The sequence below is a fragment of the Talpa occidentalis genome, unplaced genomic scaffold (assembly GCF_014898055.3).
Source record: "Talpa occidentalis isolate TD23 unplaced genomic scaffold, MPIMG_talOcc4v2.1 talOcc4.2, whole genome shotgun sequence".
NCBI classification, from domain to species: domain Eukaryota; kingdom Metazoa; phylum Chordata; class Mammalia; order Eulipotyphla; family Talpidae; genus Talpa; species Talpa occidentalis.
In genome coordinates, this window is record NW_023602073.1 from 83,274,163 (window position 1) to 83,287,015 (window position 12,853).

Consider the following 12,853-nt stretch of genomic DNA (forward strand, 5'->3'; position numbering starts at 1 on the left):
ACGCTAGGACAAAATTCTGAGAAAGAATGCAAATACAAGTAGGGACACACTTGTGAAGAAAGGCGAAACAGTGGTATCTGAGACAAAATGGGTGGAGCTCCAGGTGAGTACAGTGAAATGAAATCAGTCACAAAGTGAAGGATTTCAGATGGTTTCACTCATCTATGGAATATAAGTACCTAAAAAACAATTACACACAAACAATGGAAGGAATGAAAGTTAAACTTTTTGTGAAGAAAATTATGGTTACCAAAGGGAACAGGGGAGATGGGGGAAGAGGATGAGGCAGGGAGACTGATGGGTATGAGCATGGACGGTCTGGTGGAGGGAAAAAAAGTTATAGAAAACAAAAACAAAAAATCAAAAATTTATCTAAAAATAAATAGAATTCTATTCCATTTTTTAAAGAACAATGTCCATGTATAATTCTAACAAAGCTTATTTACTGCAAACTACAAAATGCTGATAAGAGAAATAAATCTAACTAAATGGAAAGACAAACCGTCTTCATAGCATAGAAGATCTAACACAGTAAAGATATCAATTGTCTCCAAAAAATTTATAAAATTTCCAGATGTTACTGAAAAGTATTTATTAAATGAATGATACTAGGTATAAGACTGTGGTATTTAAAATATCCATTGGATATATTTACAAATGTTAATATTTATAGCACATTTATAACCCATGCTTCAACTATTTTAAATTATTAGTAAAATTTAGACATCAATTTGAAAATATCCTAAAGAGTGTGTAAGTTTATTATTTTAGGAGTTATGCGAGCAGAGAATGCAGAGGACCACTGCACCAGACCCCTGGTCATGGCCATGATGCTTCCCAGGGAATGAGCCAGAAGGCACACAGGGTCTGTGAAGAAAGATCAGGGAAAACACCCACTGCATTCACAGGCAAGGAGGCAACCACAGGACCCAATATCTATATATAGCTTTTATCTTCCCCATTCTGGCAGAAAATAAACTGTAAACTGTTTTTATTTGTGAAAATGTAAACTCTGTCTGAAAAAAAGAGAAAGAAGCTCATGATAGACTTCCCCCAAACTGCCAGTCTGTTGAAGGGCGTCTCAGAGTCCTAGTTAAGCCTGAGAGGGCTGTGCACAAGATGAAGCTATGGAATCAGATTCTCTTCTGCTTCTTCAAATCAGTGCTGGAAAGAGGAATACCAGTAACCTTCAAATGATCTTAAACATCAAACTATGTTTCTAATTATGTACTTTAAAATTGATTCTCTTCATTCCTCCCTACTAAGCTGTCCTCTCCTTTGCAACATGCTATTGCACTGATTCATTCATTATGCCAGAAATAACCTATAGGATAGTGTTCCCTAGGTCGATGACAGGTGCTGGCTCTACAACAGTAACTAAAATCATAGCTAGGCCCTGCAGAAAGTTTAGTACACCTCTCTAAGCCACATACAAGTCAATTTCCCAGCTTTTACATGCTCATTAATTAGCCTCCAACTCTTAACCTACAGGAGAATGCCCTTCCATCCTCCTCAACCTCAAATGTTCATGAGATGTTTTCTAATCTCTCACATCTCACTTTCTCCCAGGATGCTTCGTAGACAAGCCCTATTTACTCCAGTCTAATTACTGTAGTAACACCCAATGGTATAATTAAGACACCCACTTTATGTAGTTCCACTTGGGTACAGACTAATTTGGGAAATTCAAACACCTCTACCTTCTACCCTCCCTAGGCCTCCAGAAACATAGTCTAGATTTCAGTAACACAAAATTTAGAAGCATCTAACAAATTGAGGCAATACAGCCATCTGGTATACCCCGCAACAAGGTAGTCACCGCAGGGAAGAGAACAAGGGAAAAAAACTAATATAACTTGCCTATATATATGATTAGAGCAATCACATGAGGCAGGCAAGCAAGCCATGCCAATTTCTGCAACTAGCATTGGTAAAGCTAGATTTGACCATGCCACTGTTTAACTCCTAAATTCCAATCTGAGCTACCCACTAGTATCCAGCCTTTCACATGCATGAAGTGATCTAACACTCAGTAAATTCACAACTACCTTGACACACTCCACTCTCTCCCTTAATGGGCACAGCTAGGGCACTTCCAGTAAGGGCTACAGTTCTCTTTAAGTTACTACTTACATGGTTCAATGCAATCCTTGATAGATAATATTGACTTATATGACTGACAATCTCTATGTGAGGCATCTTTTACAGAGTCCCTCAGCTTTTAAGTTTCCTGCAATTCGTTCATTAGCAAGTATCTAATGACCACTGACTACATGCTAGCCACTGCTATGGACATTACAGATATAAAAGTGAACAAAAGAAAATTCCTACACTTATGGAGTTTCCATTTAATGAAAGAAACAGTAAGTTGAAATAAATTATACTAGATTACATAATGTGGTATCAGAACCCAAACAGTTTACATTACCACTTCCTTGGACAACTAGATGAAAGAGACATATCTTTAGTTTTCTAATTAATTTACCACCTATCTTATTCAAGTTCTATTTAAAAGTTAAAGGTGAAAGATTTGCCCGAGTGATCTCAACATCAGATTAAAAAGAAAAATGAAAGCATGCTATGTACACATTTGTTAAATTCAGAAATTTACATTAGGATAAAGCACCATCTAGGAAGAAAAATCTAATGAACAGGATTTAAATGCCACTTCTAAATACAAAGAACTTGAAGACTTCTTTATAAGGCAGGTTTGGGGAGAGATGCTCACTCTTTGCTCAAAGACGAGTATCATACTGTGACACACAGGAGACAGAAAGTGCCTGCTTATCCTCTGATCACAGCCTCCTGCAGTCAAGGACATCATTCAGTTCTCTAGGGTTTCTGAGGTTCACAAACGTGGGCTCCTCTAACTAGAGATCTCTTTTCTCCCTGACCCATCACCCACTAGACCCCAAGATCTTTTAGGTCTCAGTTAAAATATCACTTCCTCCACAAGTACTCTTACAACCTACAGGTTTTTCTTCTTTAAATTTTCATGCACCTGCATTTCTCTCAACATGCACTGACCTCAGCATGCAATTTCAGTCCAGATGCTTAATCTGTGATGGCTGGGATACTCTGTTCATAGATTCACTCTGCCTCACACATAGTAGGTGCTCAATTAATATGTGTAAGTGCAGGGGCATACTGATTAATTATATTCAAATACCTTTAGAATGTGAAAACATTTAAGCTCAGATAGGTAGAAGGAAGCTGGCAGAATAAAAAACTATTACTATTAAGATACAAATATCTAAAATAAATCTCAATGGAAAATGTTCAGCATTTAGCAGACTCAGCTTTCATTAGAGAGATGAATGTAGTTTATGAATACCTGAATTTCAGACTGAAGTCTTAGATTCTGCCTCTAGCATATCTACTCTTTAAAGTTCTCTCTTGGCTGATGAGGGAGACTGATCAGGGAAATTGCTGGTTTTAGTCATTTGGGGAAAAGAACCAAATAACTTATGGTAGAGAACATGATCACCCACCCTCAGCAGTCAAGGTTTTCCCAGCATGCAGAAGGAATCAACAAATGATTTCTTTCAATCCAGGAAACCTCCTAATCTCAGGAGAAACTAGACAAGAAAATTAACAAACCTTCACAAACAAGTGAGCAGCTGAATCTATGTGGCAGTGCAGGCCATCAAAATCAGCAAAGCCAGCACTGCCCTCCAAGGCTCCAGGTTCCTAAAAGCACATCCTTGTGCTCCAGGAAGGAGCTGCCTCAGCCTTTGTGGGTGGGAGCACAGGCAGGTGTGTGTCTTTAGCTTCAGCTCAGATTTGCTTAGGCCCCCAGCAACCGTGAGTCCATGGTAAACAACTGAGCCCACTTAAAACAATTCAGATTTGTCCCCATTTCTATTACACCCTGAAAATTATTCCTCATTAAATTTTGTCTGCCCTGACAACATACAGTTGCTGATATACACACATCAGCTGAAGAAAAAATTTTAGTTTTCATTGCAGGCTAAGTGTCAGGCTTTTCCGCCCTCCTGCCATTAAATGCATGCCTGCTGGCGGACAGCTGGAGTAGGGTGTGGGCGTGCATAGGTGGGTACCCCTGGGCTGGGAGACTGGGCTCGTAAGGGCACCATCACAGGGACACCAGAAGAACAGACAGAACAAGTGAGAGAGCGAAACAAACCACCAGGAAGAGAACCAGAAAAGAGAAAAATGAGACCACGAGAGAACGCCGGAGAGCCAGGAAAGAGTGAAGATTTGCCGGTGGCTGGGAGGCCTGCCAGCCTCCTGGCCTCTTGGGGGGGACACTCCCTACCCCGCACCCCTGCCTGCTGTGTACCTGGTAAACTCAATAAAAACCACCGAAGGCTCCAGGACTCTCCTCTACCCGTCTGCTCGGATCAGAGAACCAGCTCTGTGCCTTCCTGGCACTACATTCATGTTTTATTTTCTTGTAGAAATGATCAATTCATACTTACAAGACATAGTTAGAATACACAGAAAAATATGCAACTAGGCAGTTTTTACCTGATCTGAAAAAAAGTTTAAAAAAGCATATGGGTCTCTAACTGTAAAAGTTAGATAGTGAGGGAAGATGCATAATTTTAATAAGACCAAATGTTATCTGGAAAAAAAGTTCAAAAAGTAGTAGACACAGCCATGAAGACAGAGTTGAGTTCAAGCGTGGCAAAAGATACCAAAAATATCAGAAGACTTCTGCTAATCAAATGCTTTACTTAACACAATGGCTTATTGACTTCTTTCCTTTTTTTTTTTTTTTTAAAGATTTATGCATACAAGAACTGGGGTAAAAGCCAGAGGTGCGGGGGGTGAGAGGATTCACCAGAGACAGAGTGGGGAACAGAACAGGCAGAATGACTGAAATACACTGCTGAGGGGAGCAGGGGGCAAGACAGAAGAGGTCTGCTGTGCCATGTGGGTATCTCCCTGGTGGGCTGGGGATCACACACTTGCTGCAGAGGCTGCAGATAGCTTCACAGTGCTGTGCCTAACCCCTTGCACCACTAGGGAGGCCCTCTTTCTACCTGATGTACAGGTTAACTGAGATGAGCTTAAAGACAGTCAAGAGGGCAGGTACCCTGTTTTAGAAACAGGGTACTTGGGTTCAGAATCCTGAGTCTGAACAGCTGCAGAGTCTTTTCAAATTACCTCCGGAGCTTGCACTCAACTATACAGTGGGATACTAATTATACCAATCAAAGAAGTAAGTGCATTAGATTCAGGATGCACTTTAAAAGAAATTTCTGTAGTCACCAAACAACTGTGTCCATATCAAATATCCACGTTAGAATGGGGGAAAATGGGGATAGTACTAGCACCTACCTCAGGGCTGTTGTGAGGATCACTGTAGTGCCAGGATGGCACAGAGCAGGATCTCTATGATCCTAGCAGACGGTGGAGGAGGAGACCTGGAGCCCTCAGTGGCTTTTTCAGGATTTTACTGGGATTTTACAAAGCACATGGCAGGCAGGGGTACCAGGGGGCCAGGAGGCTGGCAGGCCTCCTAGCCCCCGGCGAATCCTCACTCTTCCTGAGCTCTCTGGCGTTCTCATGGTCTCTGCTTCTCTCCTGCTGCTGCTCTCTCTGGTTCTCTCTTTTGCTCTTGTTTCTGGTGGTTCGTTCCTGCTCTGTTGGCGTCCCCGGGACACCGCCCTTAAAAGCCCAGTCTCACCCAGGTGAATCCCATCTACCTTTGCCCACACCCTACTCCAGGTGCCCGCCATCAGGCATGCATTCAGGACAAGGATCCATCATCTATCCTGATGGTGGGAGGACAGAAAAGCCTCATCATTCACTTTACCCTACAATCATATAACTTAACCCACGTAAAATCTTAAGGGAGGATTCTGGCCCATAATTAGTGTCCAGTTGTCAACTATATTTTGCTTGTATTCATTAAAAGATAGTCTTAACATTTATTTAAAATTGTATGAAAAATATGTGTATGAACAATGGATAATCTCAGTTTATTTCTGTGAATTAAAACTATTCTCAACATATGTTCTTACCTATCCACTGACCTAACGCTGGACTGGTAAAACAATTTGCAGGGTTAGTGAGAGGGCCAGGCTTTTACGCCACTGGCCTCTGAGGCTATCACCTCGGCCTTGAATGCAGAAGGCAACTGGGAGCGAGGGCGCGGGGCACGCACGCCCGACCATGGACACCTGGAGTGTGGCGCCGGCTTGTGTAAGTGGGAACACCTGAGGCTGAGGCTCCCAAGGCCACGTCACTCTGACCGCAAAACGGCGGCGGGAAGGCTATGGAAGGAAGAGACCAAAAGACAACACCAGAGAGAGCCCCGAGAAAGTCAAGTTTCGCCAGGGGCTGGGAGGCCTCCTGACTTGCAGCCTAAAGGCTTGCCCCACAACAACTGGCGTAGAAAGAATAAAGCCTGAAAAAGCCACTGAGGGCTGCGGGACTCTACCTGTCTGCCCCATTTGATAGAGAACCTGCTCCGTGCTTTGCTGGCACTACACAATTTTGTGTTTTGGCAGAAGGATTTGAGAACTATGCAAAAGTTAAATTTCATGCTTCAGCAGTACTGCAAATCAAATATACCACAATGTGTTATCCTAACGTATACAGGCAGAGCAAATAATCCAGAGTTCAAAAGGACCCTGTTCAGATGAATAAACACATCTGAACATTCTCTATGTCTATTTTTAAAAAAAGCACTGTAAAGGAAAGTGAAAGGAAAAAAGCACCATTGATTGCCACCTGGAATATTTAATAAATAACCACTGACTGTGGTTCTTCTATTTTGCTTCTGTAGCATGCCTTAAGAGCAATTACTATTCCATTACTGTTCACACAAGAGAAAATTTACCAGCTTGTAATTTAGAGGCAAGTGGAGTAGACAGAAGAAAATGGAGTCACCCACCATAGCTTCCAAGAAGCAGCAAACAGCCTAAATATTTAAAAGACACATTCATTGCACTAAACAATAATCTGGACATATCTTCATGTCTATTCATGAGAAAGAATAATCAGTGAAAAGTAGGTTGGAGGAAGAAGAATGATAGGAAAATACAATAGGAAGAGGCAGAAGGGAGCATGTCTTTAAATCCAAATTGTTATTTCTGGTCCATTAAAATATCAAAATCTAAATTAAATCTGCTGGCCTCCAAATAAAACTGTCAAAAATGAGCCATAATTCAAGTACCATACAGACAGAGAGGGTCAAGAAAATCTATTGATTTAACATTGATAGCTTATGAATATTGGGCATGGTTTAATATACATATTTTTATAAAATTCTCACATTTTATCAAATGTATGGCATGACTATCAATATGCTTTTAGATGGGGAGAAATAAAACACAAGGGGCCCAGATCAAGTAAGATAGTCTTTATGCTACACTTAAAAAGAATCTTTCAGGTTGCTCACATTGAGAAGATAATTACCACACCCTAAGTAATTGTAACAAGGGTAACAGAAAAGGTATCTCTTATCTCCTTTCATGAAAGACATAGATTATTTAGGGGGGAAATGCCATGCACTAACTTTGAATATCCTTTGGATTACGGCTCCAATAAACTGCATTTAACGGGGGAAGACATACATGCTTCAGAAAGGAGACACAATTAAGCTGCAACTTCTCCACCTGCCTCACATAGACAGCTTAACACCACCCAATTAAAAAATCCAAACAGGGCCTCCCCGGTGGCGCAGAGGTTGAGCGCTGGGTTGCGAAGCTGCCCGCGGCCTCTGCAGCGTCGGTTCAATCCCTGGCTGCTCCCTGGCCACCGGAGGTGGATCCCACATGGCGCGCAGACCTCTCCTGCCGCCCGCTGCTCCCCTCAGCAGTGTACTTCGATCCTTCTGCCTGCTCTGCTCCCCACTCTGGCTCTGGTGAATTCTCTCACCCTCCTGCGCTTCTGACTGTACCCAGTGCTTATGTAAAATAAATAAATAAATAAATAATAAAAAATAAACACAGAACTTAAAAAAAAAAAACTTAAAAAAAATAAAATAAAAAATCCAAACAAAGGGCCTCTTTAGTTCACTGCTTGCTAGAAACATCTTCAAGATGCATTTTCATTTAACTGGGGCCTTTCATGAGCTCTTAGTATCTTAGAGTTGTCCTGTCTTCCAGACTTACCTCATTAAATTTCAAGTAATTTTTTGTTTAAAGTCCACTTTTTTTTTTTTAAAGATTTATTTATTCATGCAAGCACTGGGTACAGTCAGAAGCATGGGAGGGTGAGAGAATTCACCAGAGCCAGAGAGGAGAGTAGAACAGGCAGACTGACGAAGTATACAGCTGAGGGGAGCAGCAGGTGGCAGGAGAGGTCTGCGCTCCATGTGGGACCCTCGCCCGGCAGCCAGGGATAGAACCAGTGCTGCAGAGGCTGCGGGCAGCTTTGCAACCCAGTGCTCAACCGCTGCGCTACCAGGGAGGCCCTAAAGTAAAATTTTTTAAAGTTCTTTTTCCTTGCTTGGAAAGTGTTATTTTTAAACCTTTCAATTCAATTGACTTCCAAAGATGACAGCAACTTCAACTGAAAAGCATCTTTAAACTCAGAAAAGCTTGGAAGGTTTTCTAATAAAGAAAGATCTGATCAATAGTGTTATTGAAAATATGACTAGATATAGAGTCACATTTATCTGTAGTTGTGGCTTTTATTAAGGCAGCTTAAATCCTTTGCAAATAAGCTTTTCTGAAGGGTTGGATCAATAGGGTGCACAGGCAGGCAGGATTACCCGTGATCCATAGTGCAAGATCCCATCAATGCCACAGGAACAGCAGGGGCAGTGGAAACATAAGAATATGAAGACTCCTGCCACCTCACCCTCCAATGGAAGCCCAGTTTCTGTGGCTATCACTCACACTGAGCCTCATTTGCAAATGGTTTGGCTATTAACGTAGGATTATTCAATGAAAATATTTCTTTCCTAGAGGCACAGCTCAGTTGAAAGGGGCGGTTGAAAATTAGTTAGCAGTATGGGAGAAGAAAGCATCGTTCCAGTTACCAGGGGGGAATAATTGAACACAGATAGCCTGTTGCGCCTTTAATTTAATTTGGAGACCTTTCATCTTTTACTTTCCTTCATTTGCAGCCAATGCTTAGTGAGCTAATTTGTACCTGGTTCATTTTCCTGCTTTTATCTTATCTACGTTAACATCAAGCATGGAAATTAGAAGCGCCATGAATAAAAGATGAAGCCTAACTTGGGACATTTTTTCCTTAAGTACTGCGAATTACTTTAAAAACTAATTTGTGTGTGTTCCCAATAGAAAGGGCTGAAATATATGCTTGGCCCTACAACATCCTTGATCAGCATCTTTTCTCCCCTCAAGGAGCTGCCGTTTTTTAGATGTTTTATCTGGATCTACCTTTTTTCCAAGAGAGTCATCTAGACTGTCGTCCACACAGAATCATTAATACTAGAAGTGGTGTAGAGCAGACCCTAGCATTAATGCTCAGGATTAAGGATGCACAAATCCCACTAACTTGACTTTTTGGGGAGCTCAATACTGCTTGCAGTGCAAGGAAAAGAACGTACTGTAAACAAGAAAACAAGGTGTCAACATATATGCCCAGCAAACAGATACCTACACTGTCCAAAAGTAATGTGTATGTATGCTGGGGGGAGGTGCTGAGGGAGAAAGGGAGTAGTGGTAAAATTACTATCTGGGAGTAACCTTTAGAGAATTTAAATTCTATCATACATAGTATGCTTTTAAAAAATCCTTTCTGCCGTGTATTTAGTATACTTGGCATTTCTCAGTAAGAAATAGTTGCAAATACTCTTACTTTGATTGCTTCATTTCTTCTAACTGTACAAATCTTCTTGTCTTGAAAGTTTTGTATGTTTTTTTCCTTACAGTTTCCTGTTGGCCAATACTAGTTTTTCTCCTTGACCTCTCTTTATCTTCTCTCAATCTCCCACGCCCCCTTCCCATGGACTAATGGAAAAACCTACTGAATTCGTCTCTCGCTGCCTACTATCCACCACCACCAAGCCCTCCTTTCAGTTTGGAAAGCATCAAAGGATGACTGTTCTGAATGGTCCCACTGCCTTTATGTGCCAACTCTTCCTCTCATCTAACACCTCACACCCACAGGCTAGAAGGTGGGATTAAACTGAAAATCTCTCCTTTAGAGTCAATCTCCCTTTAAAGGTCAATTACTAATGATGTGCGTTATTTTACTCACACAAGACTACACACATATTCACAGGTTAGGCAACTTCCAAGTTGTAGAAGAAAAAAAGGACTTGGGTTTAAAATTATGGGGTGCTGACAGGGGACTGAGGTGATGGTGCACCGGGGCACTGGTGAAGGATATTCCATGGGGACTACACCTGGAGGGTGGGGGAAAGCAAATATTGTTTAAAAATGAACAATGGTGTAAAAAATTAATAAATAAGATAAAATTATAGTGTGTTGAGATGTAAAGGTCTCCTTCTCTTTGGAACACAAACTGTCTTCAACAGAGAAAGAGTATGCAAATAGGCTCAAAATAAAAGATCAACTTAAAAAATTCAGAGGCTATTTTTAATCTTGGTTAAAATAAAGACCCTACTATATAATGCCAAACTTCATTTCTACTGATGAAACCTGGGAGGGGGTGGGGAAAGAGGGAGGGTAATGCTACGTTGTAAAAAGATAGAGAAAAAAATATGCAGCACAATTACATATCATTTTATTCATGAAAGAGAGGATGAATAGAAATGAAGGTGGCAAATACAGTTAAGAAATAGATTTTTAAAAGTCAAATAGGCAGAAAAATTAAACTGGATGAGTAGTTCTGGTCTGAAGTTAAGAAAGTTAAGAAAGTTAAGCAAATAACAAGATGCAAGTATGGGGGTATGTGATTACTGCACACACACATTACCCAGTATACTTGGGAGGAGGGATTAGGGATGATGGAGGTTCTTTGAGGCAGGAAGGCAAGGAATTTTGGGTAGAGGAAGACAACATTCCCACGGGATGTCAAAAGAGCCAAGATTTTTTTCAATTTCAGTTACACCTGTTGGTGTGCGAGGAAGAAACTGACAAACCTTGTAACCCAGTCTCATTTGCAGAACACGAACACAGACATTGCAAAAACACTGGCCTCAAGCAATAACACCTGTTTTAGCTCCGCGCCCGCCGGCTCTGTGCACTTGTGATTTTCAGAGGGAAAAGTGGCTTCTCCGCCGCAGGGGGCCGGGCTGCGCACAGGACCGCACCGCGAGCCCGAACCGCGAGCCCGAACCGCAATCCCGCACCCCCGCCCTCCCCCGAGGCTGGGCTCATTTGCCCAAGATAAGCCCTTGGAAATAGATCGGCCAACGCAACCGGGCAGTCCCAGGAACACCTCGGCCAGCCTAAACGCTACAACCACAGAGCAGCACAGTCTCAATTCATTTGCCAGGGGGTTTCCTTGGAAATCAGGCAACATTCCAGCGCCAGAAAGGGCCGTGGCGGAGTGCGGGAAGACCTCCGCGGCGGTCACTGTTTTCACGAGTGACCATTTCTGTGCTGGCAAACGGTTCCACGGCGATTTGTTTCTGCGCTGACTTTCAGCCTCCGCCTCTACCTTCCCCAATCCGGCGCTAGACTCGAATCGCACCTGTGCGCGCCGACAGGCCCCGGCGGGACCGAGCCCGCCCGCGCCCACCTGCCTCGCGCGCTCCTCCCAGCTCGCCTCGCCAGCTGGGCGCTCCCGGGCCGCCGCCGCTCTGCGGGGAAGCCAGGCGCGCCTCACCTGTGCGGGGCCAGGCGCCCCGCCTCCCAGCCCCCCAGTCACCGCGGGGCTCTCACCCACCCTCCACCCCCTCGGCCAGGGGCAGGAGGCTACAAAGCCGCGGGTCCGGAGCGCTCCACCCGGAGTCCCGAGAGGACGCCCCGAGAAGTGAGGACTCAAAAGTGCAGCCGCGGCGTGGGGAGCGCGCGGCGCCGGCCCGGCCGGCCCAGGGACCCCCCTCTCCCGCTCTACCCCCCCCGCCCCCAGCGGGGACAGGCCGGCCGCTACCTCCTGAAACAGCTCCAGACTGTAGGTGTTGTCGTCGTCGGCGAAGAACAGGACCCCGGGCTGCGCCGCGCGCTGGTGCTGGTGCCTCTGGCGCAGCCAGGCGAGGCCGGCGTTGCGCTGCTCCGTGGCGCGCGGCAGCCCGGGCCGCTTGTAGCGCCGCGGCGTGGGCACGTGCAGGTGCGTGCTGGGCAGCCCGGCCCGCGCCAGGAAGCGGCTCACCAGCTCGCTGCGCGCCGCCGCGTCCTCCACCAGGATCCAGTGCAGCTGCGCCACCTGGCGGAAGGTGTTGGCCAGGCGGGTCAGCTCGGCTTTCTGCACCGGGCGGCTGTAGGTGGGCGTGATGGCATAGATGGTGGGCAGCGACGACTCCGCGGGCGGCTGCGGTTGCGGCTGAGATTCGTTGCGCTTCTCCGAGCAGCGCCGGGCGCCGCTGTCAGGCCCGCCCCTGCGAAGCGGGATTCGGGCGCCCCGGCGGCCCACCACGTAGGGAGAGAAGTAGGGGCGCGGGGTGAGCTGGGGCGCTGGCCTGCGCGTGTCCACGTCGAGCATGATGATGACGATTAGGATCCAGGGAAGGAGGATGAAGAAGCGACTGAACAGCACGGACTTCATGGTGCACTCGCCCTGGCCTCTCGGACGCCCCTGAGAGGGGCGAGCCGGGGGACCCCAGCGCGCAGTTTGGACGGCGGCGGCGCCCGCTCTCAGGAAGCCGTGGTCGGCGCGCGATCCATGGGTGGGAGCGCTGCGGGGACCCGGAGCCGCGGGGCTCGGCGCAGGTGCCAAGGAAGCGAGCGCAGCGGGGCGAGTAGGCAGGCGAGCGAGGGCTGCTCCCCACTCCCGATGAGCTGGCGGGAAGCGGGAACAGTCCGGCCGCGCGTGGCTAGCCCTGGAGTTGCGCGGG

The 12,853-nt window shown here is 45.2% G+C and overlaps 1 protein-coding gene across 2 annotated transcripts in view; it reads right to left on the reverse strand.

The window, feature by feature from the left end:
* The window catches only part of B3GAT2 (beta-1,3-glucuronyltransferase 2), a 50,005-nt gene extending 37,403 nt beyond the window's left edge, over positions 1–12,602 (reverse strand). The window contains exon 1 of one of the 2 annotated variants that reach the window (XM_037519942.2): positions 12,172–12,602. In XM_037519942.2, coding sequence (XP_037375839.1) covers positions 12,172–12,564 — 393 coding nt within the window. In that variant the 5' untranslated portion in view covers positions 12,565–12,602. Of the gene's footprint in view, positions 1–11,952 lie in introns of both variants that reach the window. The other variant, XM_037519941.2, reaches the window with a different exon arrangement.
* Between the last annotated feature and the right edge of the window lie 251 nt (positions 12,603–12,853).